The sequence below is a fragment of the Corvus moneduloides genome, chromosome 6 (assembly GCF_009650955.1).
Source record: "Corvus moneduloides isolate bCorMon1 chromosome 6, bCorMon1.pri, whole genome shotgun sequence".
Taxonomy (NCBI): Eukaryota; Metazoa; Chordata; class Aves; order Passeriformes; family Corvidae; genus Corvus; species Corvus moneduloides.
In genome coordinates, this window is record NC_045481.1 from 2,667,450 (window position 1) to 2,694,461 (window position 27,012).

The 27,012-nt window shown below is 48.5% G+C and overlaps 1 protein-coding gene across 5 annotated transcripts in view; it reads right to left on the bottom strand.

Annotated features, from left to right (window-relative positions):
- The window catches only part of FERMT2 (fermitin family member 2), a 49,952-nt gene that overhangs the window by 18,142 nt on the left and 4,798 nt on the right, over positions 1 to 27,012 (bottom strand). For all 5 annotated transcript variants that reach the window (XM_032111519.1, XM_032111521.1, XM_032111520.1 and 2 more), the window contains 2 exons: positions 12,619 to 12,852; positions 1,252 to 1,386 (listed from right to left, as the gene is read on the bottom strand). In XM_032111519.1, the coding sequence (XP_031967410.1) occupies positions 1,252 to 1,386; positions 12,619 to 12,852 (369 nt within the window). The remainder of the gene's footprint in view (positions 1 to 1,251; positions 1,387 to 12,618; positions 12,853 to 27,012) is intronic.

The following is a 27,012-nucleotide window of genomic DNA, read 5'->3' on the forward strand; positions in this document are numbered from 1 at the left end:
AGTGATTTCATTCACAAGGAGAGCAAAACCAGCCAAGTGACTCACTGGAAGAGCCATAAATAATTAAAATAAACCCCAGCTTCTACACACATTTCCCCCAAAGCAGGCCAAGTCTTTCCTATTAATCTAACAGAGATGCTCTCTGTGAACACTGGCTGTTGGAAAGGCTCAGAATGGACTTTCAAGACGAAAATGCCAAATGGAAATGAAAATTGACTGGAGCCTTGCCCAAATTCTCTGAGCCAGGAGTGGGAGAGGACAAGCCCAGAAGTATTTTGAAGTAGCTGAGAGGAGAAAGAGTGGGATCAGAGCAAAAGGAGGATTATTTTTCCTTGTTCCAGACCCGTGGTGCACATCACCCTGTGCAGCCAAAACATTTTTGCCTGCAAGCCCTGTGCCACCACTCCATGACCTTCCCTGCAGTTGATTTAACATCAATTAATACAACTTTGCTGAATTGCAAGGTCGTTTTTTCAATTAAAGCTGCCCTGCTTCCCTTGGGTTGCTGGATTTAAACCCAAGAGCTCTGGCAGCCAGACACGTCTCTCCTGCTCGCCACCACAACCTTCTCCACAAATCCATTTGGGATAAAGTGCTCCCACTTGGCCAATATTATGGTTTAAACTCCTGCCATTTGCCTTTGGACACCAGACTTCCAGCAGCCATGGAAAACAGCTGAAAAACCTCTCTGCTTGCAAACACCTGCATGAATTTGCTGCCTGTGGTAACTCCGTCAGGGATGTTACTCCATGTGGGACATTACTCCACCAGAAATTCTCTTCCCAATCCTGCTCTGGATCTGGAATTCAGACTGGCCAACTACCCCCCAGCAATAAAAGGATTTATTTAGCATCACAATCCACAGCTACACCCTTCATGTAAGGCAACACTAAAGCAATTAATAAAACACTGGAACAGTGGCACAGCCTAAACCACACCAGCAATGCGACATTAGGAACGATTTTCCATTTAACTCCTTTCTTAGCAGGGTGAGAAAAGCTCTCAGCAACATCATCTGAGTGTTCCAGTGGCCACCCTCGGGCTCTGGTTTGTTTTGTGAAGCCTGGGGTTGCTCTGCTCCCGGGAATGCGTGACAGCTCCAGACATGCATCCGTGCGACCGAGTGTTGCAGCCTGCCAGGACTTGTGCCATGGATTTGGGGTCTGTTTCTCTCACAGACCTTAAGAAATTCAATCAGCCCCACACTGCTGTGCCTTTTTTTCCCCCACTCCCATTTTTTTCCCAGCTCACCGGACCCCGGCGTGATCAGCGGCCCCTCCAGCTCGAAGGTGTCATCTTCACATTGATCATCCAACTTCTTCTTTTTTTTCTTTGATGGATCTCTGGGTTTCCTCAAAAGGGAGAGTTCTTCTGGATGCCTGATGTCTGGGGGGGTAAAATGGACCACTTTTATAATGGCAGGATGGGAAAAAAGAAGGAAAAAAAAGAGGAGAAAAGGGGGAAAAGAAGAACATCCTTCCATTAGGAACAACATCCAGCAACACCCAGTATCTCCCTTGGATGAATTTCTGCAATGGTTAAAAATCAAGTTGAGAGCATTTTCCCTGCAAGCCTGTTGGAAACAAGCACTGTCCTTGGCTGGAAAGGTAACATAACATTTGGATAAAACGTGGAATTTCCCAGGCACAGGCACTCGAATGTAAATGTAAGCACTGGCAGATCCCGTGACAGAGCCTAGTAACACTTCCAGACATCAAATACAAATAATAAGAATTAAAACCCACATTAATAATATAAAATTAGAAATATTATATAATATAGGAATACACAATGATATAGAAATAATGTAAAGAAATAGAAATACTCAGCCATGTAGGTAACAGGTCAGGTCCTCTCCCTTCCACAGGAGCAATCCAAGAGTTAACCATTTATTTACACATCACACTGGAAAGTTTAAAGCCTATCCTTTACCCACTTTTTAAAGAGATTTTGGCCAAAGTGTTTCCTTCTCACAGCAATTCTTTCCCATCTTCCTGCCCAGGACCAACCTGAACAATGTGAAACCCATTTAAAACGAGGAGCATCCCATTGCATTCGTGTTTCCAGCCATGGGAATATGGGGAGCAATGGAAAAGGGAATTTCCATTTCCCACCAAGGCAGTACTTGGGTCTGCTGCAGTCAATTCCAAGTGGGAAAGGGTTTCCCAGGAAAGCAGAGCCTGCTGTCTGTTGTACCACTGAAACCACTGAGGGACTGGAGCAGGACCAGGAGTCCTTGTGCTTGGTCAAGATGTGGGAACTGACCTGAAGAAGGATTCACCTGGGCATGGAGCCATCCAACTGCAGTGGTGAAAGGCTGCAAAAAGCTTGGAGAGCTCTGAAATACAGCTTGGATTGGGAAAAGATGGGATGAGAGAGCTGGGGGTATTCACCCAGAGAAAGGAAGGTGCCAGGGAGAGCTCAGAGCCCCTTGCAGGGCCTAAAGGGGCTCCAGGAGAGCTGGAGAGGGACTGGGGACAAAGGATGGAGGGACAGGACACAGGGAATGGCTTCCCAGTGCCAGAGGGCAGGGCTGGATGGGAGATTGGGAAGGAATTCTTCCCTGGAAGGGTGGGCAGGCCCTGGCACAGGGTGCCCAGAGCAGCTGGGGCTGCCCCTGGATCCCTGGAAGTGTCCCAGGCCAGGCTGGACATTGGGGCTTGGGGCAACCTGGGAGCAACCCATGGCAGGGGGTGGGACTGGATGAGCTTTTCAGTCCATTCCAACCCAAACCATCCTGTGGTTCTCTGATGATTCTATGGAGCCCATGGGACATGCCTGAGCCTGGAAGGAGTTCTGGAGTCCCCCCTGCAGCTGGTTGTCCATGTTGAAGCTCCTGTGTTGTTTCTTACTCTGTTTTTTGCACCTATCACCCCAAAACGCTCAGCTGCAAATCTGTCCCTTTGGAATGCCCTATGGAAAGCAGCCCCTGGTCCCATTCCCACTGCAGGAGAGATCAGGAGACAGGAGCTGGCTGCAGCCAGGCTGTGTTTTCCCACCCACAGGAATGCTGCAGGACACAATCAGTCATTATCCCAATGAGGAGCAGCTCCAGGGCTGGGATCTCACCACGTGCTGGCAGCAGTGGGAGTTCTCCAAGCACTCCCAGGCATGGGATTATAATTAACACTGGAATTTGGTCCCCAGCTGGTGACTGGAGCAGGACACACCCCCACACTGCCCACCCACACCAGCACCTTCCTTCCTGCAAACAAGCTGGGAAATACCACACTGGGAACTCGCCCCATCCAGGTAATCTTCAGGGATGGATCCCACTAGCCGTGGCATTCCTGAATCCAGGTCAGGCACTTCAGGATTTAACCATCTTTTACACTGTAAGTGTCCCATCCCATCATCTAGTTTTAATTTAAGTTTTATTTTTATTTATATTCTTGCAGTTATTTACTTACATATTTATATATATATAAATATTGTATACATACATATTTTTATATATTTATTTTTAGAAAGCGTAATTTATTTTAAGGGTTTTTAAACTTATATATTTATATTTATATTTATTTATTTCAATCATATCATTGAATTCCAGAATGGTTTGGGCTGGATAGAACCTTAAAAGCCCATCCAGTCCTGCCCCCTGCCATGGGCAGGGACACCTTTCCACTATCCCAGCTTGCTCCAAGCCTTGTAGAATCCAGCTCTGAACACTTCCAGGCTAAAAATATACACACTAATATATCTATATGGATTTTAAAAGTATAAAATATATAGATTTAGGTATCTTTGTATTTTATTTTATATATAAACTTTCTGAACTTACGATTTAGTTTTACTTCTATATTTATAGATATTTATTCCTATATTATTGATCTATTTGTCCTTTTAATATATATCAGCTTTATCTAATTTCAGCTTTAATTTAACCCTCATTTATTATTTCTCCACACACATCATCCCACTAAACCCCATCCCTGCCCCCACCACCCACCCTTTCAGTTTCCCTGCCCAACTTTTTGACCATTTCTAGCAATAAATACCTAGAGCCTGAATGCAGCCAGCTCCATGCATTCCCATTTATCCCAGCCAGCTTACCTCATGGAGCAGGAATCTGCTGGGACAACCGGGGTCACGCGCAGGGGACAAGAGGCAGCACAGCCTAAATCGAGGAGTTCCCCTGGTATTTTGGAGCAAGGTTGAGGCTCTGAGGTTTATTTATGGTGCATTAGCAACTGCTGGAGCCTCTCAGCTGGAAGCACTCAGGGAGGCCGGGAGAAGGGCTCCGGGCCAGGCTGGGATTCTGGAAGCGATCGCCTGGAATCGGCCCAGGGCTTGACCATCTGATATCAAAGAGACTTTTTATAGTCCCTCAGTTGTTCCTGATGCTCCCGGCAGGATAGGAAGGATCCAGGGCAAGTTTTCAACAGCTGCTTCCAAAGAGCACATGGCTGCAGGGCATGGAGCAGGCAGCACATCCTTGGGATGCCGGAGCATCCCGGCATCGGTCCCATGGATAGACGGCAAATTCCTCCCGAGCGCATTCCGATGGATGCGCCATAGACTGCAGGACTTTACAAAGGCAGCTGAGGGAAAGGCTTCAAACTGAAGGTTTAGATGGGATTTTGGAAAGGAATTCTTGGCTGTGAGGGTGGGGAGGCCCTGGCACTGGTCTGTGGCTGCCCCTGGATCCCTGGAAGTGTCCAAGGCCAGGTTGGATGGGGCTTGGAGCAGCCTGGGCTAGGGGAAGGTGTCCCTACCCATGGCTGGGGTGGAACAGGATGGGCTTTAAGGTCCCTTCCAACCCAAACCATTCTGGGATTCTACAGAAAGGAGTCAGAATGGTCTGAGCGTGGAAGGAAGAGTTTTGGAGCTCAAAATATGATCAGAGAGGTGGCTATGAATCTCTAGGATGAAGCCATTTTACTGCCTGCAGCATCTTCTCTTCCATTTGCCTGCAAGACCCTGCCTGTGCCTGCTGTCTCTGGCTGAAGGGAAGTCCTTGGCCTTTTTCCCTGTGTAAGCCCTCATTTCTCACCCAGCCCCTGCACAGCTCACCCAGCCCAGCTGTGCCCATTTATCTCCCACCCCGAGACAAACTCCAGAGCTGGGATTAAACCCTCTTCCTTCACAAAGCACCATCTGCACCCTGCAAACTGACTTAAAAAAAGAAAAAAGTATCCTCCTTACAGGGTGTAAAATTCCCAAGTTATGCTCTTCTGCATCAAATCCACCAAGTGACTCTTGAAGCTGTTGCATCTTTATCCACCAAGGTGTGTTGTGATGGGGATCCCAAAATGGTTTGGGTTGGAAAGGACCTTAAAGCCCATCCTGTTCCACCCCCTTCCATGGGCAGGGACACCTTCCACTATCCCAGGTTGCTCCAACCCTGTCCAACCTGGCCTTGGACACTTCCAGGGATCCAGGGGCTCCCAGTCCCACAAGAAATCAGATTTTTGGTTTTCTTACATCACACACTTATAGAACACAACATCATTGACTGGAAGGGCTGAGTATGGACCAACTTCCCCAAAAGCTGAAATGATGGGAAATCACACTACTTTCAGCATTCAGTTCTCATATATATGGAAAATAATGAGATACAAAGAAAATTTTGATGCAGAAGGAAAATTAATGTTCCAAAGAAGCTTTCAGCATCCCATTTCCCACCCCATTTCTGGCTCCCCTAAAGGCCGGAGGGCTGGTTCACCTCCTTAGTTTTCAAACCATAAAAACTCCATAAATGTACTGGTAGAACAGAGCATTGAGGGGAAATCCTCTCTTTAATGCTGATCCAGCCTCCCTCCTCCAGGAAATGTGTTCTGAAGTGGGATATCTCTAGGAAGTGGGACTCTCTGCACTCCATCACTGCTCCCTCCAACCAATGACTCATAAAAATTACAGCCTTTGTGCATCACTCTGACGAATCTTAGAAAAATGAGACCTCAAACCCCATTTTTCTACCATTTCAGACTTACAACCAAAAATAAAGTATTTTTTTTCTTGGAATGAGTGAATTCTGTGGATGGTTTTTCACAGTGTAAGTTTACAGAATGAAGTATCCGACTTATCTGCAACATAAATTCTCTCGAGATAAAAGTTTTGCAGAACAGACCAGAGGGGGGGGGAAAAAAAGCCAGCCAAAAAAGAAACTAAAAAAGGACTTACATAACTTCAGAAGTGCCTGGAGATAAGGCTGTGGTTGTGCTGGACTCTGGGCAGTATCTGATGGAGCAGATCCTCAACCCCTGGCACAGTTTACTGGGTCTGTACATTCAGAACATTTTATTATGGGTTCTTCAGATGCCCAGGAACTTAAATATTTATCTGGGCAAAACCCAAGCTCTCCACTCACTGCCTGGGGCCCTGCAGCTCTGTCAGGACATCCCACAAAGCCTCTGGAGATGCCCAAGGAGTGCTATGGGTGTGGAATCAGCTGGGGCTGATCCTGGCAGAGGTTTTGCTGGAGTTTTCCCAAATTCTGGGTGGAAAACCTGTTGACTTACGGATTTGCCAAGGGAGCAGTGATGTGCAAAACCACCCAAAAATGGGGTCAGTGGGGTTTGCAGGGGTGTGAATGTTTGTGCCAGTGGTTCCCAGAGACGAAACTGGGCACCACCAGCCAGGAGAGACCCAGGAGGAGAAGGAAAAGGAGGAGGAGGATGCAGCCAGTGGTGGTGGAGCCAAGCATTACTGCAAGGCCAATAAAAAGGGCCATTGGAGAGGCAGAGTCAACAAACACTTGAATGTTTGGATGCTTTTTTCCATAAGTGGGACGAAATCCCCAGGCTCCCGTTATCTGGATGCCTCTTGGAGCACAGGCAGCACTTCAAGCCTTGCCCCTGAAGTGGCTGAACTGCAGCTCGAGGCCAATTAAACTCCATTAATTTAATCCCACAAACAAGAGAAAAACAATCCACTTACACCCTCCCTCTGCCTCGGCCCATAAGGAGCAATCCAACTCATTCCAAGTTTTTGCCAGCGTGTCCTAATGCCTTCAGGATGGAAATCTATTTAAAGGGTCTCTGTCAACAGCAGAGTAAGGATGAAAAAATTCTCTGACTCACACGGTGACATAAAACCTGATGCTTCTCCACACGCAGAACATGCCTGGGGTGGCGACAGGGGGGAGGGTGGAGAGGATTTTTTTTCCATCTTAGACACTTTGTAATTAAATCTGATTATTTCCCTGACCCCAGTTCCTGGGGTTGGTTGGGATCCTGCACAACAGCTGAGCACGGGCAGGCAATAAAAGGGGAAAATGCTGCAGTTGGCAGAGGAACACTTGGGCCCTGCAGTTGAAAAAGCTGAGGACGTTGCAATTTGGCCGGCTCTCGAAATGGGAAGATTTCCTTCCACACCCATTCCCTGGACATATTTAGAAATAGCTGTGCCACTGCCAAACCTCTCTGCTTGTGGCAGGGAAAGGCAGCAAACCCATCCTTGGTGTTTCGCTGCCTCTGTCTCCCTGTGAACGTCATCCCCGAGCATCCTCCTGATGCTCCTGAGCATCCACAGCCTGTATCCCGAGATCCCAAATCATTTAGGTTGGAAAAGACATCCAGGATCATCAAGTCCAAGCTGTGCCTGACCCCCACCTTGTCACCCAGCCCAGAGCACTGAGTGCCACATCCAGTCCTTCCTTGGACACCTCCAGGGAGGGGGAACTCCAACACCTCCCTGGGCAGCCCCTTCCAATGCCCGACCACCCTTTCCATGAAGAAATTCCTCCTGAATGCTGGTGTTGCTCCCCATATTCCTCCCCTGAGATGTGCATCTACCAGGACTTCATGATTTCAGCTCCATGATTTCAGGAAAAACACTCCTTTATTTACCAGCAGGATGTGAAGGAAGAAAAGAAGGTTTAGGAGGTTTGCAGTGGGACGTGGTCATTGCCCTGTGCAGGACCAGGAATTGGACTTGATGATCCTGGTGGGTCCCTTCCAATCAGGATATTCTGTGATTCCACAAACTCCAGACAGCTTTGCCTCCTGGAAAGCAACTGGGCCAGGGATGCAGCTCCACGTGCCTGTCACAGAGCCCTGGGAATGCTGCACATCCACTAGCAAAGGGTTTCAGTTTTGCAAAAAAAAAAAACAACCCAAAAAACAACAAACAGTGTCTTTTTATAGAAGTCTTTTTGGCAACGGAGGGCGTGGAAATATTGCAAATACTTCAGGAGTCAGAGGACGTTCTGTCCTGGAGCAGGGAACGTTTGGAAAGGGAAAAAAAAGGTAGGGTCACATTTGGCATCGGGACGGTGTCTCCTTCCCTGGGCTGGGCTGGCATCCTGCCACTCCCAAATGCCACTGTCACCAAATGCCACTGCCACCTTGGCTCAGGCTGCATTTGGTGGCCAGAGGCTGAGGCAGGGAAGGCTGGCTGTCACTTCCCATCACTCACTGAGTCTCAGGAACCTCCTTATTTTGGGGACAATGGGAAGCAGCCCATCACCCTCACGGGACTCTGCGCATCCCATTGCTCCTTGCCTGGCTCCACAAGCTCCTCAGGATGAGACCACCCTCACCCTGTGCAAGAAGGGGAGCTGGGGACAGAGTGGGATGTGATGTGGGCATGGAAACTGCCACAGCTGGGCACAGGATGCTCCCCAGACTTGGTTTTCCAAAACAGGTGACTAATTCCCATGGATTACAAGGCAGGAGCTGGGTGTGCGGCTCCACCAGACTCTGGGGAAATGAAAGAGCCTGGAGAGAATTCTCTGTCTTACACAGCCTCAGGGTGGGTAGGGAGGGATTGGTCATGAATTTTGGAGTGTTTCCTCTCAGAGCTGCCTCCTCCCAGCCCTGGCACTGAGTTGTCCTCTCTGTGCTCCCATGAACATCAACCAGCATTTTCCCTGCTCCTCTTCTCAGGCTGGAGGGCAGCAGAGGTCCCAAATCTTCACAGCCAGGAGAAGGATGGGAGCTTTCCTGCTATCACAGCACCTCCCCTCATCCTGCAGCTCCAACATAAGTCGTGTCCCCAGGAGAAGGAGCATTGCTGGGGCAGGAAACGCCGAGGCCTGGGAAAAGACTCTCACACTTGCATCTTGCTGTTTGCTTTTCCTGTCCCACGTGCTCAGAGAGTAGCAGCAGAGCCTGCCTGCAGTCCCTTGGAGCTCTTGGGATACACGGAAAAAAATACAGGCAAAATGCTGGAAGGAAGCAGCTTAAGGGCATGAGCAGCTGCAAGGCATCCACTGGGCTGGAATCAAGTGAAGCCATTCCAGAATCATGGAATGGTTTGGGTTGGAAGGGACCTTAAAGATCATCCAGTTCCAGCCCCTGCCATAGCAGGAACACCTTCCACTAGCCCAGGGTGCTCCAAGCCCCATCCAACCTGGCCTTGGACACTTCCAGGGATGGGGCAGCCACAGCTTCTCTGGGCAGCCTGAGTCTCACTGCCCTCACAGCCAAGAATTCCTTCCTATTGATGTAGGAAAAGAGGATTTTTCCATTTGCTGTTCTGTCAGATGACGGGTTAAGCATCTCCTACCTTCCCAAATCCTGCTTTCCTGGGAGGATATTCCCACTCACACCAATAAAGTGCTGAGTGCAGCCCCATGAAAATGCATTTGGATATTTGATGGGCAGTTTTCTGGGTGGAATTATCTCCCAGTGGGATGATGAGAGCAGGGAGGCACACGGGAGCATCCCATCCCAACCCCCGTGTCCCGCTGCCGGCCAGGCGGGAAGCACAAATCCCTGTCGCTCTGAAAGAAAAATAAAAGTGAAGTTTTACTTTCTCTTTCTCTGGTCTTTAACTGCAGATCAAAGCTGGCCCTTCAGGCTGGAGCTGCCTGCCAGCAGCTGCTCCCGGGCAGGATTCCAGGCCACCCTTTGGATGAGGGCTGCCCATCCCATGCACTGCCCGCTCCTCTCCTCCTGCCTGCCAGGGTCAATGCGTGCCTTTAACCCTCCTGACTGGCTGCTGTGGGAATCAAGGGGCTGCAATCCAGCCACTGGGAATGAGATTGGATTTTTTTCCGGCTTCACACGACCTCCAGGAAAGTGAGGGATGTGCGAGTGGCTCCAGCATCTTCCCACAGCCACCTCCTGGGAGCCCCGGGGAGTTGCCCTTTGCAATGACTTCCCTCTGCACAAGAACAGAGACTTCTCTTGAAAAATCAGCCACGCTCTGCAAGGGTGACACCTCTGGGTAACAATTTAAAGGGAACAGAAGCAAAGGACAGCCCTAAATAATCCATCCACGGGTGTTCCTGCTGGTGTAGCGAGGATTTTATAAATGCAACCAGCCAGAGTCCTGAGAACTTCAGGAATTACTTCAATTACTCATTAATGATGCTTTGTGCTGGAGTTACTGAGGGGTGTAATTAAGTGATCCGGGGCAACGACAGCAAACAGGTACAGCCAAAATATGAGCAACTCCCAGGCACAGTTCTGTCCTAACTTCCCTGGAGACCAGAAATCATGGGATTTGCAGAGACAAGGACTATGCTGGGATCACTTTTCCCTTCCACCTTGAAATATCAGCTCAGTTTTCCTTGGAAGGACAATTAGCTTGATTAAGACGGGATATGAGAGCTCTCTGCAGCCAAGCTGTGCAGGGATGCTGAGGAGGGCAGGGAAAGGTAGTGGAGAAGAATGGGGCAGGATAAACCCAAGTGGGGAGAGAAAAAAGGAGAATGGCAGAATCAAAAAATCACAGAAAATGTGGGTTGGAAGGGACCTTAAAGCTCATCCCATTCCAACTCCCTGCCATGGGCAGGGACACCTTCCACTGTCCCAGGCTGCTCCAAGCCCTGTCCAGCCTGGCCTTGGACACTTCCAGGGATCCAGGGGCAGCCACAGCTTCTCTGGGCACCCTCACAGCCAAGAATTTTTCTCCTAATATATAACATGATGTATATGTAATACAATGTGTATTATTAGATAAGACTTTTATATGATAGATCTTAAATATATAAAACTTAAAATATATCTGACATTTTAGGTATCTATAGCACATTTTTGAACAACTACATATCTGCACAGGTGTCCAAACACCTCTGTGGTCCTGGGAAGAGTATCCCAGCCCCTCCAACTCCAGCACTTTTGTCTTCCCACATCCCAATCCCTCTTCCTTCAAGCTGATGCCAAGCCCATGTATCATCTTCCCAGTAGCTCTGCTGAACATCTGGCTCCCAGTAAACACAACTGGGAGGGCTAAACCACTTAATCACTGCAGTTTCTGTCTGTCCTCAAACAGCTCAGGCTGCTGAGAGTCACTCAAAGGAAAGTGAAATTTCCAGTAAAAGCCCTGCTTTCCCCCAAATCAGGAACATTAATTTCAGCACTTCAGATGCCACAGAAGGGAAGTCAGAACCACCCTTGATGGATCTGTCCCTGCTGCCTGCTCAGAGAGCTCCCATCTCTGCTATCCCAGAGCCTTTTTCCCCCTCCCAAACCTTTAAATATTAGGAATATTCTGCTGGTTTGTTCACAAATACACTGAAAGCTCTGAAGCTGGAAGAAAAAGCTGCTTCAGGCCCATGTAAGGTTCTGACAGCATCAGTGACAGCTCTCCTGTCTCGTGATGAGCCATATCAGAATTTCCTGACATGAGTCACTGCTGGAGAGATTCATCAGCATCCAAGCCTGGGACCTCCCTGTCTAGCACAACATCCCAAATGCCAATGGGACACGGAGCAGGAGGGGTGGGGGAAGCAAAATCCACTCAGAAATAACGCTGGCTAAGCCTTTTCTATTTTAAGGAGAAATTGCCCAATATTTACGCTTTCAAAAAACCCCAACACAACAGGAAAGGAACAGCAAAGATCCTAAACCAGCTATAAATACCAACGAAACCACAGATGCGCCAGACACGGCACGTAGAGATGAGCTCTTCCTGCCTCCCCAAACAACTGGGTCAGCCAAGAGTAACCTCAGCTGCCTTCTGAGAGCAGAAATAGATTTACTACAGCTGAGGATGGGTTGCAGGCTCTTTTTGGAGGGGAGAATTCCAATATGGAGCCCTTACTGGAGTTCCTCGGGGTGGGACTGCCATCTCCTCATTGGGTTTTTTTAGGTGGGCAGGAAGAAATACCAGGTTTTAGGATGAGGAATTTGTGAAGGTGGGTAAAAAATGAGGCCTGGTAGGGAAAGATCCCTCTTTCTCCTGGGCTTCTCCTCCACAAGGAAATGAGGGTGAAGAGGAGACAGCAAGACTCAGTTCCTTCCCTCCACCAGACAGTTTTACAGTGAAGCATCACCACTTAATCTCTAATATGATTTTCCACCAGAAGACAACCCACAGGGCTGGCAGATTTCCCATTTCAGGGTTTGCTTTTCATCCAGCACATAAATTTGCAGGGAAAAAAAATATCACAACCCAACACCAGCAGCTTGAACATCAAGCAGGGCTGGTACCGCCCTGCCTGTGACAAACCCAAGGACAGCCCTGCTATGGAAGAGAATTCAGCACAAAAAATACCTTTTTTATCACTTCTTGGCTCAATTGGTGCTGTTACTGAAGTATTTGCACACAAAAGAGTAGATCTGGAAGGGAGAAAGAATGGACATCCGGGCTGCTTGATGTCCAAGTGACTCTTGGGTGTTTAAAGCCAGAAAACACCAAGGATTTATCAAATTTCCAGGACAAGCACGTGCAGCAGAAGGGCCAAACCGACTGGGGAGCTCCCCAGGGGCGTTTTTCAGCACTTACTGAAGGTTTTGCAGATGTCAGAAACAGCCTTGAAGACCCTGTCGGAGAAGTTGACTTTCACCTTGACGTACTTCATGTTGGGCAGCTGCAGGCGCAGCAGCTTGTGCTGAGGGGTGAACTGGAGCTTGGCATCCGCCTGTATCCCGTATTTATCCAACGTCCAGTGAGTTTTAAGGAGCCAAGTTTTCTTCTTTTCCCACCACAGCGCGTGATCCGACCAGTCCTTCTTGACATCTACAACAAAGAACCCATTTTTCCCCCAGTTAAAAGCGGGACCAGAATGAGCCTTCAGAGGACAAAAGAAGTTTGAAAATGTGCTTAACTGAGAAGGAACTATCGATCCAAAAAACTCTGACAGCCCTTCTTGGATACAAGGAACTGCTTGTATTCAATCCTATTTTGATGGGGTATAAAAGCAGGGAGGAACCCAAGGGGAATGAGGGTGAGACACAACGTGTCCATGGATCACCAGCCCAGCAGCGATCCCGCCTGGAACGCAAAGCCAAGGGGTCATGAGTGACCCAACACCTCCCCCCAGCAGGGATTTTGCCCAGTTTTTAGGGTTAACTATCAGTTCTTGGGTTTTTCCCATCCCCACCATCCAGGATACCTGTGCTATCCAAAGGTAAGCCCAGCCACCTCGGCACATACGGAAAACAGGACCAGGAGGAGGTTTGCAAGGAGAATTCAACAGGACTTTCAGTTTCTCCAAAGGAAACCTGAAAATTCCCAACTGGAACTAAAAGTTACCTCTCAAAGGAACAACAAAACTCAACAGCCACTTCTCCTTCCAGCAGGGGTTTAAATATGGGGTTCTTGGAGGTCACCTCCAAGTTGGGAAGCATTTGGGGAACCAAAGCATGGTGATAACTCCAAAAGACAGACCCTGTGCAGTATTTTCCCTAACACCCGGAATATTTTTCGCTATCACATGGCCCTGGCATTCCTGCAGAGCAACTTCCACTCTGACAACCAGTAACAGTGCCACATCCTCCCACCACACAGGGAACAGTGGAGAATGGAATGATATATAACATAATATTTTATTTAGTAATATAATAATTCTGCTTTCAGCTCCAGATCCCCCTGTGATCCTGGATTTCCATCATGGAACACCAGTTTAACCCAAATTAAAACCACCAGCTGACATTTATTCCAACAGCTCCTGTCTCCATCCTTCAGAACCGCAGAGCACCAGCCAGAAAGCCAGGAGCAATTCCAGAGAACTGGAGTACTTCCAGGATTAGGCGAAGTCCCAGCAGACACAATGCCAAAGGGACTGGAGGTACCAAGGAACACACTCCAGCACCAACATCATCGTGGGATTCTTGATGTCCTGTACAGGAGTTGGACTGGATGATCCTCGTGGTTCCCTCCCAGCTCAGGATATTCCATGATTGTTTGATAAGTAAAGATTATCCCCAAGAGCCACATCTGAATTAAACCGAGATGAGAAACGTGACAAATGAACTTTTGTCTGTCCCTATCTCAAAACAGGATCTCGAGCTCGGGGTTACTGAGAGAACCCAGCAAGAGCGGGATTTTTCCTCTGAACTCCTGGTTTAATGGCACAATCAGGACTGCAGAAAGTGGAAACGTTCAGCTGGACTTTTCAACAGCTTTGTACAATCAAATTAAACAAAACCAAATATAGAAAAGCATGCAAACTTGCACAAGCCTTGTCTACCCGGAAAAAAATCCAAGAAATCATTACAATGGACTCTGGTAATGAAGTCCAACTTCTGCCCTACTGAAAGCTGAACGAATTGGCACCAAAAATCAGGGGGAGGAAAAAACCAAAGGCATTTGGAACCGGTAACATTTATGCCTAACAGAAGGGGATTTGGGTTTACACTGCAGATTAACCATTCAGGCCACAGCACAAAAACAACTCCTCGGGCCTGAGAGTAATTAACACTTTCAATTAACAGCGAGATGTTGGTTCTAGCAGGAAGGGGAAGGTCTGTGCCTGTCCCATGGGGTAGTTATATATAAAAGAGGCTGGCAAATGTTTAGCAGCTGCTTTGTGGGGTTGAGTTTTACACAATGACAAGAGCCCTGGGGGCTTTGCAAGGATCCAGGATTGCCTGGAGCAATCCCTGCAGGCCAGGGAATGCCAGCAGCCTGCTTAAATCTGATCAAAGGTTTATAAACCTTCACCAGAGTCCCAATTCATGAGTTACTGATTTGTTGGGGTTACAGCTTCATAACAAGGCTTAATATTCCAGCTCAGGCTCCTCCCATCTACTACCATCAGTCACTTCCTATTTATCAACCTATCATATTCATCAACTTACTCATATTTATCAGCTATTATCAATTTATCAGCTGGCCACTCATTTTTCAGAGCTCAGGTAAGTCTCCAAGTACTGCAAATTCATCTTAGAGATCCCAGACCTGGAATTTAAAAGTTTACTGCAGGTTGCAAATCTCAGTGGTGTTTGTAGATGCAGCAGCTCCTCTGAGCTGCTGAGTGTGATGGATACGGAACTGCTAGAGCGAGTCCGGAGGAAGGTCACCAAACTGAGCAGAGGGATGGAGCACCTCTGCTATGAGGAAAAGCTGGGAGAATTGGGATTGTTCAGCCTGGAGAAAAGCAGCTTTGAGTTGACCTAACTGTGACCTTCCAGTACCTGAGGAAGCTACAAGAAAGATAGAGAGAAACTATTGATAAAGGATGGAGCGCCAGGACACAGGGAATGGCTTCCCACTGCCAGAGGGCAGGGATAGATGGGATATTGGGCAGGAATTCTTCCCTGTGAGGGTGGGGAGGCCCTGGCACAGGGTGCCCAGAGAAGCTGTGGCTGCCTTTGGATCCCTGGAAATGTCCCAGGCCAGGATGGATGGGGCTTGGAGCAGCCTGGGCTAGTGGAAGGTGTCCCTGCCCATGGCAGGGGATGGAACTGGATGGGCTTTGTGGTCTCTTCCCACCCAAACCCTTCCAGGACTTTACTGAATGAGCTGCACACGTGTAAGGGTCACAAGAAATCACTGCCACCCTTCCAGGCAAGGAATCCCCCAGGTGAAGGCAGCAGGGATGAGGAGGCTGGAGCTGTCAGCATCAGCTGGAGCGTGGGCTGGGCTCAGGGAACTCCAGGAGCCCAACCCCAGCAGCAACACCCTCGGGAAAGGGAAGCACGGTGCTTCCTTCCCGGCCTCAAAAATAAACCCTGCTCCCTGCTCCCCCACCTTCCCCTGCAGCCTGAACCCAAACCTCTGGAGCCTGGGAGGGCTGAGATTTTTTTTTCCAGGAAGAACCTGGTGTTGCATTTGCCTCCCAGAACTGTGCCAAGAGGCAGCAACGTGCACGAGGGACGTTTAGGACATTTTGTACAGCAAAACCCACGGAGCTGTTCCCCTTGGAAAGCCATCCAGACAGTCCTGGGAATGCAAGAGGCATCTTAAATCACACAAATGGCTGCAGGGACCTCTGTGAGGGCAGAACAGTGAGAGAAGGAGTGAAGGGCTGCTCTATAAAGTGTTTTAAACCTGAAACATCCTCAGCTTTCAATCCACGCCGGCGCCTGGCCGCAGTCACATCCCGCCAGCTTGTCCAGCATGAATTACAATTGCAGATTTTAATTCCCACAGCCACCACTAAATTCCCATCTAGAATCCAGGCAGCAGCAGTAAGTCTGAATCAAGATGCACACGGGGTGTGTTTTAATTCTGTGCTTTCTGTGCTCGCTGTCGCACAGAGACCCACGAACACAATCAGCATTCAAGCAGCAAGGCTGAATCTGGGTGAAGGGCAAAGAAAATCGAGGCAGCCCTACCTGATAGCCCATTTATCCCATTTATCCCAGGACTTGGCTGCTCCTAAATGCTCTCTCTCTGCCAATCCATGGGTTTTTAAAGTCCCTTTCCTGCTGCAGCAGCTATTGAAGCTCCTTCCTGCAGAAGCATTGCCGTCACTTGGCAGCTTCTCCGGGCCAGCTTAGGACTTACAAGCAGTAGGATACGAGTCTCCAGTGCTGTATAAACACCGTATTTTCCTTGTTATTTTGGGATATCCCCTATTGCAGATGGGCTCTCCTTCCGTGCACTGCTCAGGACAACAGAGCCCTGATACAACTGAATAAATCTCTTTTTTTCCACCCTTCCCAGTGCATGGTTAAATCCCACTGGATGGGTATTTGGAAGGCAGGGGTGGTTTCCACCTCTGGGAGAGGTGGGGGTGGCACCAGATTGCCTTTCACACCCACATCCAGGACTAAATCCATAGGGCAGCTAAGACCCTGCAAATGCCTCCATCACCTTAATTATGAAACCTGGGGGTTCATAATAAATAATGAAAAAGCTCCTGCATAAGCTTGAGTAGGTACAGAGGGAATTCTGCAAGCCTGCCTGGGATGGATCACAGATTTTTGGTGGATTTTTGGACACAGAGGATTTGTAGGTGACACTGTTTTCCCTGGAATTCTCTCCACCTTCAGAGAGGCAATGGAAGCAGCTGGAGCAGAGGCTGCAGCTCATTCCTTAATTATAAATGATGGCTTTTAGAGCAAGGGATTTGAATCTTCAGCATTCCCACAGGAACAATCCGAAGGACCATCCTCCTCTGGGGCAAACATGCCAGAGCCAAAAGCCATCCATCCCTCTGGGGGGTTTTCCATAGGAGCAGAATTAGCTCCACAGCTTTCCCTGGCTCTTTCCCAGGGGTGGGTTTAATCAGGATTATCCAGCTCTGGTCTAGGCACACTTGGGAAGCTGAGGTGGCAAAATGCCTTTCCATTATCTCAAATTTATATATATATAAAAATATACCCAAATATATATTTAAACATATATTTTATACATATAATATATAAAATACATCATATATATTATGCATATAAACATACACACACACACCCCACACAAATATATATATAAAAATATGCATCTATAAAACAGAGACAAAACCAAATTATATGCACATACCATTACAGATAAACACACAAAATATATGCATATAAAAACAGATCCACATATATCCACACAAATATATATATAAAAATGCCATATATATATCCAAGATACAGTGCAGGGACCAAAACCAACCCACAAGCCAAGCATTTCCTCTTGCAAAAAGTCTTTTTTGTACCTGATAATCTACCTGGAAAACACGAAACCAACCCCAACATTTCCACCTTTTCACTGAGTTTGGTGCAGATGGGCTGAAACTCCTCGAGGGTTTTTGTAAGAAAATTAAAATAAAAGTGGTCACTTTCCTTTTTTTTTTTTGGTGATTTCTGAATTTTAAAATTAATATGCACTTCACACTGAATTGAAAAAATACAGATGTGGACAAAGCACGGAGTGCAGGCAGCTGATTAAAGTACCTTTAAACACAAACTCCTGCTGATAACACCTTAATCCAGCCCTCACAGCTCCAAGGGGCTCTCCAAACCCTGGGCTGGGTGTCGGCTGCATCCACACCCCTCCTGGGAAGCTGGAGGGGGAGGAAAACTCCTTCCAAGGAGAAGAGACTTCCAGCAATAAACAGCTGGGAATGCCCTGGGGGAGCTCAGGGATGGGGGATACCCTCTCCTGCTCTCTCAGGATGCAGTGCACAGCTCCCCAGCATGGAAAACAAGGCAAAAGTGTTAAAAAAGTTGGGGAGGAGAGAAATTTAAGACTAAAAGTGAAAAAAAAAGAGAAAAAACCCCAACAACCAACCACCAAAAATCATTGTACAGAACCTCGTGTGGTTGCTCTAGTTGGTTTTCCATGTGTCCATGAGGGGGGAAGGTGCAGCTTCACAGCACTTGCAGCATCAGGGAATTGGGCAAATATTCCTAAAATATTCAGAAAGACTAAAAAAAACCAGCTAATTTGGTGCATGGAGCAGGAGAGCAGTGCTGGGAAAGGGGAAGGGCAATGAAGAGGGAAGGGGGAAAAGAGGATGGGGAAGGGAAGGGAAGGGAAGGGAAGGGAAGGGAAGGGAAGGGAAGGGAAGGGAAGGGAAGGGAAGGGAAGGGAAGGGAAGGGAAGGGAAGGGAAGGGAAGGGAAAAAAGAATGAAAGAATGAGAGAATGAAAGAACGAGAAAAAGAAAAAGAGAAAAAGAGAAGAAGAGAAAAAGAGAAGAAGAGAAGAAGAAGAGAAAGAAGAGAAAAAGAGAAAAAAAGAAAAAGAGGAAAAGAGAAAAAGAGAAGAAGAGAAGAAGAGAAAAAGAGAAAAGAAATATCCTGAGTTGGCAGGGACAAACAAAGATCATCAAATCCAACGTCTGGACCTGCACAGGACACCCCAATAATCAAGAGAGTTGCTGAAAGTCCCAAAGATGCCAAAGATTTTTCTTAAAATAGATATATTTCTTTTTATTTATATTTATTTGTAGTGGTTATATATTTATTTTATATAAACATATATGTAACAAGTGTAACACTCATCTGTGCAGCTGAACCCACTGCTCCCTCCAGGGGAGGCTCCCTCCAACCTCCTCACTGCTCCCACTGACCTCTTGAAGGAATCTGGAAACCCAGATTCCTCCAAGCATGCCAAAGCCACTCCTTCCAGGATAATTGTGGAGCAAAAAAAGAAGAAAAATTTAAAACCAGAGCTATTTTCATTTATCATGAGTCCAGCAGAAATGCTGATGTGTTTTGCTGGGTGACACAGTCGCTGTCTTGGGGCAAAATCTATAATTTAGGGAAAATATGAGTCCTCTGGAGTGCACTGGAGTAGAGTCCCCTCCATCCCCCAACGGGGATTTAATTGCAGAGCAAAGTTCAAAATGGAACAAAAATCCCTCCAGCCTCTGGTCACAACACTTGAAACATCATTCTTTGAAACAGGGAGAGAAACAGCCCATGAAATTATCATCACTGATGTAATAAAGCTGCAGCCAGGACAAACTGAGGCTCCCGGAGCTAACGGGACTTGAGAGGGGTTTTAAGCACATCTCCCACATGTATTTGACACATGTAATGGAAAATAACCTGTACAGCAGCCACCCTGCAGCCACCACCTGTGGAAGGGCTTTTATCCACGGATAAACATGGAATGGTACCAGAAATTCTCCTGGATCTGCCACCATGGGCAACTCTCACCATTGTTTTCATGGACTCATGGGATGGTTTGGGTTGGAAGGGACCTTAAGGCCCATCCCATTCCAACCCCTGCCATGGGCAGGGACACCTCCCACTGTCCCAGGCTGCTCCAAGCCCCGTCCAGCCTGGCCTTGGGCACTGCCAGGGATCCAGGGGCAGCCCCAGCTGCTCTGGGCACCCTGTGCCAGGGCCTCACCATCCTCACAGCCAGGAATTCCTTCCCAATATCCCATCTATCCCTGCCCTCTGGCACTGGGAAGCCATTCCCTGTGTCCTGTCCCTCCATGCCTTGTCCCCAGTCCCTCTCCAGCTCTCCTGGAGCCCCTTTAGGCCCTGCAAGGGGCTCTGAGCTCTCCCTGGAGCCTTCTGCTCTCCAGGTGAGCACCCCCAGCTCTCCCAGCCTGGCTCCAGAGCAGAGGGGCTCCAGCCCTCAGAGCAGCTCCATGGCCTCCTCTGGACTTGTTCCAGCAGCTCCACGTCCTTCCTATGAGGATCCCAGAGCTGGGTGCAGCATTCCAGCGAAGTCCAAAGCACAAGGAACAAGTCACCTGCAGCCTCATCCTGCCTTGAGTTTACATCAGGAATGAGCTGGGACTAAAAAAAACCTCCTCTCTTTTAGTCTAAAACCATTCTCCCTTGTCCTATCACTATCTGCCCCTGGAAAAATTTCATCCTACTTTGTTTTCAGGAACACAAATATTCAGGAGATGATCCACACCCATCCATGGAGGTGCCCAAAACAGGGTGGACCTGTGCTGGAATTTCAGTCTGAGAAGAATATTTCTCACATGAAAAATAGTTTGACTTTATAAAAATAAAAACCAGCCACCAAACAAACACAGACAAAAGGAGCCTTGTTCCCAACTCTGTGATTCCATGAGCACGACCCAGATTGGGAGACCTCCCTCTTACCCCAGCGTGCCAGGGCACACGTTCATGGCAAAGTCCTGACGTCAAAGCCCTCGTGTAGTGGCACAGAGCGATTCAAGAGCAAGGAAAAAAGGAGGAGGGAGGGGAACAAAATCCCAGTGGAGGAGACTGAGCGCATTGGGATGCAATGCTGCATGTGGATGTTCCATGTGTCTGTCCTTGTCAGGGAAATTACGGAGCGTCTGCTGCTAATGAGGGAACGCGCTAAGGCGCTGCTGGAAAAAGAACTGGGGTTCTTTTATTGCCTTTTACTGGGATTCTAAGTCAGCTTTGCAATGGAAAGTCCATGTCTTGATGAGGCAGGGGTGGTAACTGGAGTCCTGAAGAGCTGATACATCACCCCCAAATATCCCAAAAGGCTGCTCCTGGAAGGGCTCAAGATGCTCAGCCCATGGGCTACAGGGAGAAGAGCAAATCCCAACAAGCCTGAAAGCCACTGTTTTTCTAAAGTAAACTCGAGGAAGGAAGCTCTTTCCAGTGTTAATAGGATTGCTCGATTAGCTTACTTGAAAGTTTATTAACTTGGATTGCATCTTGTCCCACCCCCTGCCATGGGCAGGGACACCTCCCACTATCCCAGGTTGCTCCAAGCCCCGTCCAACCTGGCCTTGAACACTTCCAGGGATGGGGCATCACGGCTTCCTGCAACATTTTCCCTGTAATTTTAAGCTTTTCAGCTATTTGGTAGCTTTATGTTCCATTTAAATGCTTGCACAGCCATACCCAACCCTGTCTAAATCCCTGAGCAGGAAGAGTTTTCCCATGATGCTGAACCCAGCTGGAATATTGGGAAACTCTCCAGAGGAGCTGAGAGCTGAGGTCACCTCAGCTCCCCAAAACCCCCAGCACTGATGGGCTCAGGCAGGTCTTTGCCAGTGGTGTACAGCATTCCTTTAAATCCCTGCACCAGCAACCCAGAGAAATATGGATTACTCATTTTTCTGTGGCAGGGAAGAAAGGAAAGCAAGGGTGGATTATTATTTTTTTAATTGGATTTTTTTGAAACAGGATCTCTGCAACCTCATTTTGCCAACTGTTCCCCCCCCCATTCATCAAGCAGCTCTCCAGAGGAGGCTTTCACTGGCTGCCTCCATGGAATCATGAGAAATGGCAGAAAACTTGATTAAGGAGTGTGGTTTCCATGATTCATCCAGCACAAAATAGGAAGCATTGGGCAGAAATGCTGCAGCAGAGGAAGGAAGGAAGGAAAAGCACTTCTCCAGGGAGCTGTCCTGAGGAGCAGCCCAGCCCCCCTCACCCTCCAGCCCTGGATCACGGCTCCCTTCCCTCTCCAAAAAGGACAAGTGTCCCATGGTGACAGCAGCCTGCAGTCCTGACTCATCCCCAAGGAATGTGCAAGCCAGAGGAGCTGGTCCTGCCAAAAAGACATCACACCCAGTAAGGGAGCCAGAGGACGTGTATTGGGATGGATGATGCATCAGGCAGGGAAATGAGGATGATGGGCAACCTGAATTCCCAAGCTTGAATTCCCAACCTCTCACCAGGCAACTCCCCAAGTGCCTTAATGATGGTTAATCTCTGGTTAAAGCTTAGATCCCTGGAAAGTGAGGCTTGGAGCCTCAGGCTACCTCAGGCAGCCTCACCTCACTCCATAATTTTAAGTGTTGATCCTTCTCTTGCAGATCCAGGTGAGATCATGGTCTGAAGAACAGGGCCCTGGCACAGGGTGCCCAGAGCCAGCTGTGGCTGCCCCTGGGTCCCTGGAAGTGTCCAAGGCCAGGTTGGACAGGGCTTGGAGCAACCTGGGATAGTGGGAGGTGTCCCTGCCCACGGCAGGAGGGTGGAGTGGGATGGGATTTAAAGTCCCTTCCAAGCTGAACCATTCCATGATTCCATGATTTCTGTTTGGTTCTGCCTGTTGCCCCAAGCTCACTAATGAACACAAAACACTTTTAAAGAACTTTAACACCTCCAACCTTGAGCTTGGATCTGCCTCACCCACCACAGGGCCAGGTCCTGGCACTAAAGCCCTGGGGCAGGACATGAGGGATGGGGACAATTCCTGCTGCAGGAGCTCTGCAGCAAAGCTCTGTGGAGCATCAGCCAGGAAGGAAAGTCGAGCAAGACAGGGACAGAGTTTCTTCCAGGCAATTTCATAAAGCCCAGACTTTCTAATTGAATTGGAGTTTCAGCAATTAACCCTTCCCAAAGCACATGTGCCTGCAGGGAGCAGGGGAAAATAAAGAAAGCAACCACCAGCCAAGCAGGTGTAATGGGCTGGGAAGAGATTTAAAATCCATTGGCAAGATGGATTTTTTGGGTGCTTTCAGGATGTTCTGCAAGCTAAAAGTCAGCTGAGGTTGTAAAGGGGAAGGTTTCTGCAACTGCTGGTGGGGCTGTTTTTCTGTGTGCATCCCCTCCCAGTGTTGCTCTCAACCTGTTGGCCAAATTCAGCCACATTTTACCAAAAAGTGGAGGTCTCCCAAGATCCCACCTGGTCTGGAAGAGAGGGATCAGTGCTGGCACAGGGCCATGCCATGCACACAGCCCTCAGGTGAGGTTCACATCGGAACGGCCACAGAGTGGGAGCTGCATGCAGAGGTGTTGAAATCTCGCTGGAAAATGGGTGAATGAAAGAAAAAGCAAGATCAGTTCTCCAGAAAGAAAAATAAATAAATAAAAAAGCTTTCCCCTGATTTTCTGGGCACTTGTCATATCCTGCCCCATCAGTTCTGGCTGGTGGGAGCTCCAGCCCGCATGAGAGCAATGTGTCAAAAGCAAACCTGGGCAAGAAAACTAAATTACAGCAACTCTGCTCAAACTCCATCCAGCAGGAATTTGGGGGTATCAGCATTTTTCCAAATTACACACCATAAACCCCTGAAAGCCGCTGGAACATTCAGAACTGAATTCCACCAGCTGAGTTTTGCTCCGTTTTGTTTCTCTGCCCCTTTCTAAGCAGTCAATTAATTCACATTTCAGAGTGAGAATGAAGAAATGCAGCTTTCTCCAAGATGTTTTCATACCACGAGACTTTTCCCCCCAAGCACACCCAGGGCTGGATGCTGGGTTGAAGTCAGTGAGCTCCACAAGGGCTGCAAATCTCCTTCCTTCCCCTCATCTGTCAGAAAAACCACCACTAAAAAAACTCCCCCAACACCCAAACCAGAAGCTGGCGGTGCTGGTGTCCCTGGTGATGTTGAAATGACTGAAGTTTGCAGTGCAAATAACCCCTTATCTTTCTCAACTCAGTAAACATTCCCCACATCCACAATTTCAGGCAGTTATCCACGACCCTTTTTTTTTTAATCACATCAAAGACCAAGGGTTAAAATCCAGGTGCCTGGTTTGCTGAATCATGGAGTCACAGAGTGGTTGGGGTTGGAAGGGACATTAAAAACCATTTAATTCCACCCCAAGAGACACCTTCCAGTGGACCAGGGTGCTCCAAGTCCAACCTGGCATTGAACATTTCCAGGGATTCTATTCTGAGTATAATTTGAGTTTTTATACAGTTCAGACTCAGACAGATGCCTGGGTGAAAGACAAGCCCTGATGGAGAAGAAAAGGAAAGAAAAAGGGAAAGAAAAAAAAAAAGGTATGAAAAAAAAAAGAGGAAGTGTGTGAATGTGATGATTTCTATGATTTTCCAGCTCCCCACACTGGCTTCCCCACGCGCCTTATGTCAAATCGAAACCTGAGGGAGCTGGAAGAGGAAACTACTGATTTGGGCTGGGTGGGAGCAGCAAACCCAACAATTTCCTGTCTGTGGTGGGACAAACCCAGGCTCTGGGATCTGCGGGAACGCTGACACTGCCTCCCACCCCGCGCTCCTTCCCCTCCCACTGGGACCTGCAAGCTCAGCCTGCCTCTTTCTAGCCGAATCAGATGGGTCACCGTGACAGAACTTAAAAAAAAAATTAAATAAAAATAAAATCTTAATTGTTTTGGCTCCTAAAGAATCCTCATCACTCTGAGTACAAATATTAATTGCCGTGACTGCAGCTCGGAGCTGCCTCTATGTGGCTTTTACCTCCCCCCACCCTGAATTCCTCTGGTCATTGGCAGCTCAGCTGAATATTCCACTCAGGCTCACAAAGAGGACTTTATCTGAGCCACGATCAATCTGAGCCCACGTAGGAGCTTCCTGCAGCCCAAAGCTGGATGTAAAGGAACGAGCTGGTCCCTTATGGATCAATGTGCACAGCTGGAGTGTGTGTTAACAGCACTGGCACGCTGTCACCTAAATGTCACCAAAAATGTGCTGTTTGGAGGGTGAGGATCAGCACAGGCTGTGAGCAAAGGGGTTAATCAAGTTGCAATATGGAAATGCAGGGAATGGGAGCAGCTCTGCTGGGCTGCTGGAGGATGCTGCTGAAGTGGGAGCAGCTCTACAGGGAGCATCCAGCAGCTTCCAGGGTACCAATTCCAACTCAGAACAGCCCAAAATCCGGCCTGAATCTGGAGCAGGAGGACTTTTGTGCTCAGCAGGTGCCAGATCCCCCTCTGTGCTCACCATCCCACTGCCCAACAGCTGTGCAAGTTTTGCTGTTTAAAAGCTTGGGAAGAAATTTTCCAGGGAAATCTGGAGCGGGGTCAGTGCCTGCCCAAACCACAGCAGCCTGGGCTGCCTCCAGCAGCCAACACCACCCCCATTTGTGACATTATTTGGGACAAGTTCTCAGCACCCAGCCCCAGGGGGAACACAAACAGCTCCTGGAGGATTGAATGGCACTTGGAGTCCTCTCATGGACGTCATGAAAAGCAACTCTGAGGAGTGACCACTGCTGATTTTGAAGGAAAAAAAGAAATCCTTCTCATCTCAGGTGACAACTGATGGGCAGATGAGCACCTGTGGATGTCCCATGTGAAGGTGCCCAGGTGACATCGTGGGCACGGATTGGAGGAACACCCTGAGCTCATGCCTGGCACCAAGTACTGATGCTCAGACACCTAATTTTGGAAAGTGTGGCCGCAATAAGAGAATCCTACAATGGTCTGGGTGGGAAGGGACCTTAAAGAACATCCAGTTACACCCCCTGCCCATGGGCAGGGACACCTCCCACTGTCCCAGGCTGCTCTAAGCCCCGTCCAACCTGGCCTTGGACACTTCCAGGGATCCAGGGACAGCCACGGCTTCTCTGGGCACCCTGTGCCAGGGCCTCCCCACCCTCCCAGGGAAGAACTTCTTCCCAATATCCAATCTACCCTTTTCCAGTTAAAAGCCATTGCCCCTTGTCCTGTCCCTCCAACCCTTGTCCCCAGTCCCTCTCCAGCTCTCCTGGAGCCCCTTCAGGCCCTGCAAGGGGCTCTGAGCTCTCCCTGGAGCCTTCTCTTCTCCAGGTGAGCACCCCCAGCTCTCCCAGCCTGGCTCCAGAGCAGAGGGGCTCCAGCCCTCAGAGCAGCTCCATGGCCTCCTCTGGACTTGCTCCAGCAGCTCCACGTCTTTCCTATGAGGATCCCGGAGCTGGATGCAGCATTCCAGCGAAGTCCAAAGCACAAGGAACAAGCCACCTACAAAACAAACCCTGCAGCCTCATCCTGCCTTGTGTTTACAACAGGAATGAGCTGGGACAAGGACTCTGGATTTCTCTCCCATAGCCTTAAGCTGTTCCCAGGAGTTCACACCAGTTGCAAGGCAAAGAATTTCCCCAGCGAGTCTCAAGAGGGCCTGGAGTGTTTGTAAGCACTGCAAAACCTCAGACACAAACCTGGGCAAATCAATGACGCTGCACTTTGGTGGTGTTTTATTCATAAACCTTTCAGGGGTCCATTAAGGAGAGGAGACTTCACAGGCAGAACAACACTCCTATTAGAATTGATCTTGCAAGGAGTGGTGCTGAAATCCTTGGAAGATAACACACAAAGTCTATTTGATGGTGAAAAGAGCCCCTGGGGTGAATCCCAGACACGAATTCCAGACACATTTGAAGGCTGAAACCACTTTAAAAAAGAGCTTAAAGTGCTACAACCAAAACTTTGCATGGACCAACTCCTGTGCCAGTCCTCAGGTGACATCCCACCCTCTCCAAGGTGATACAAAGCAGATAGAGGAGGAGCTGCCAAAGGGAATAATGGAGTTTAAACCAGTTGCACAAACCCTTATCCAGGCTGAGATTCACAAAAAACCCGAAGGCTGCAGGAGCTGTCATCACTGCCTGCCATTATCAGCCTGTCTGAGGGCAGAGGCTTTGCTCTGACATTTATGCATGTCAGCTCTCCTGCCCATCCCAGGTCCATAAAATAGGGATGCCACCACACTACCCATCCTTGACCCCTTTTGGTCCAGAAGGACATCTGTAATTCCAAATCTTGCTGGGTTTTTTTCACTCGCTTATCTATTTTCCTCAGGTACAAGCCCAAAAAGATGCTCAGTGCTCCCAGCAAATTCCAGGAGCTGGAGTTGACTGCCACCCATATCCTGCGTGTAAAAGAATCCCAGAGAGAAATCCACATTTCCATCACAA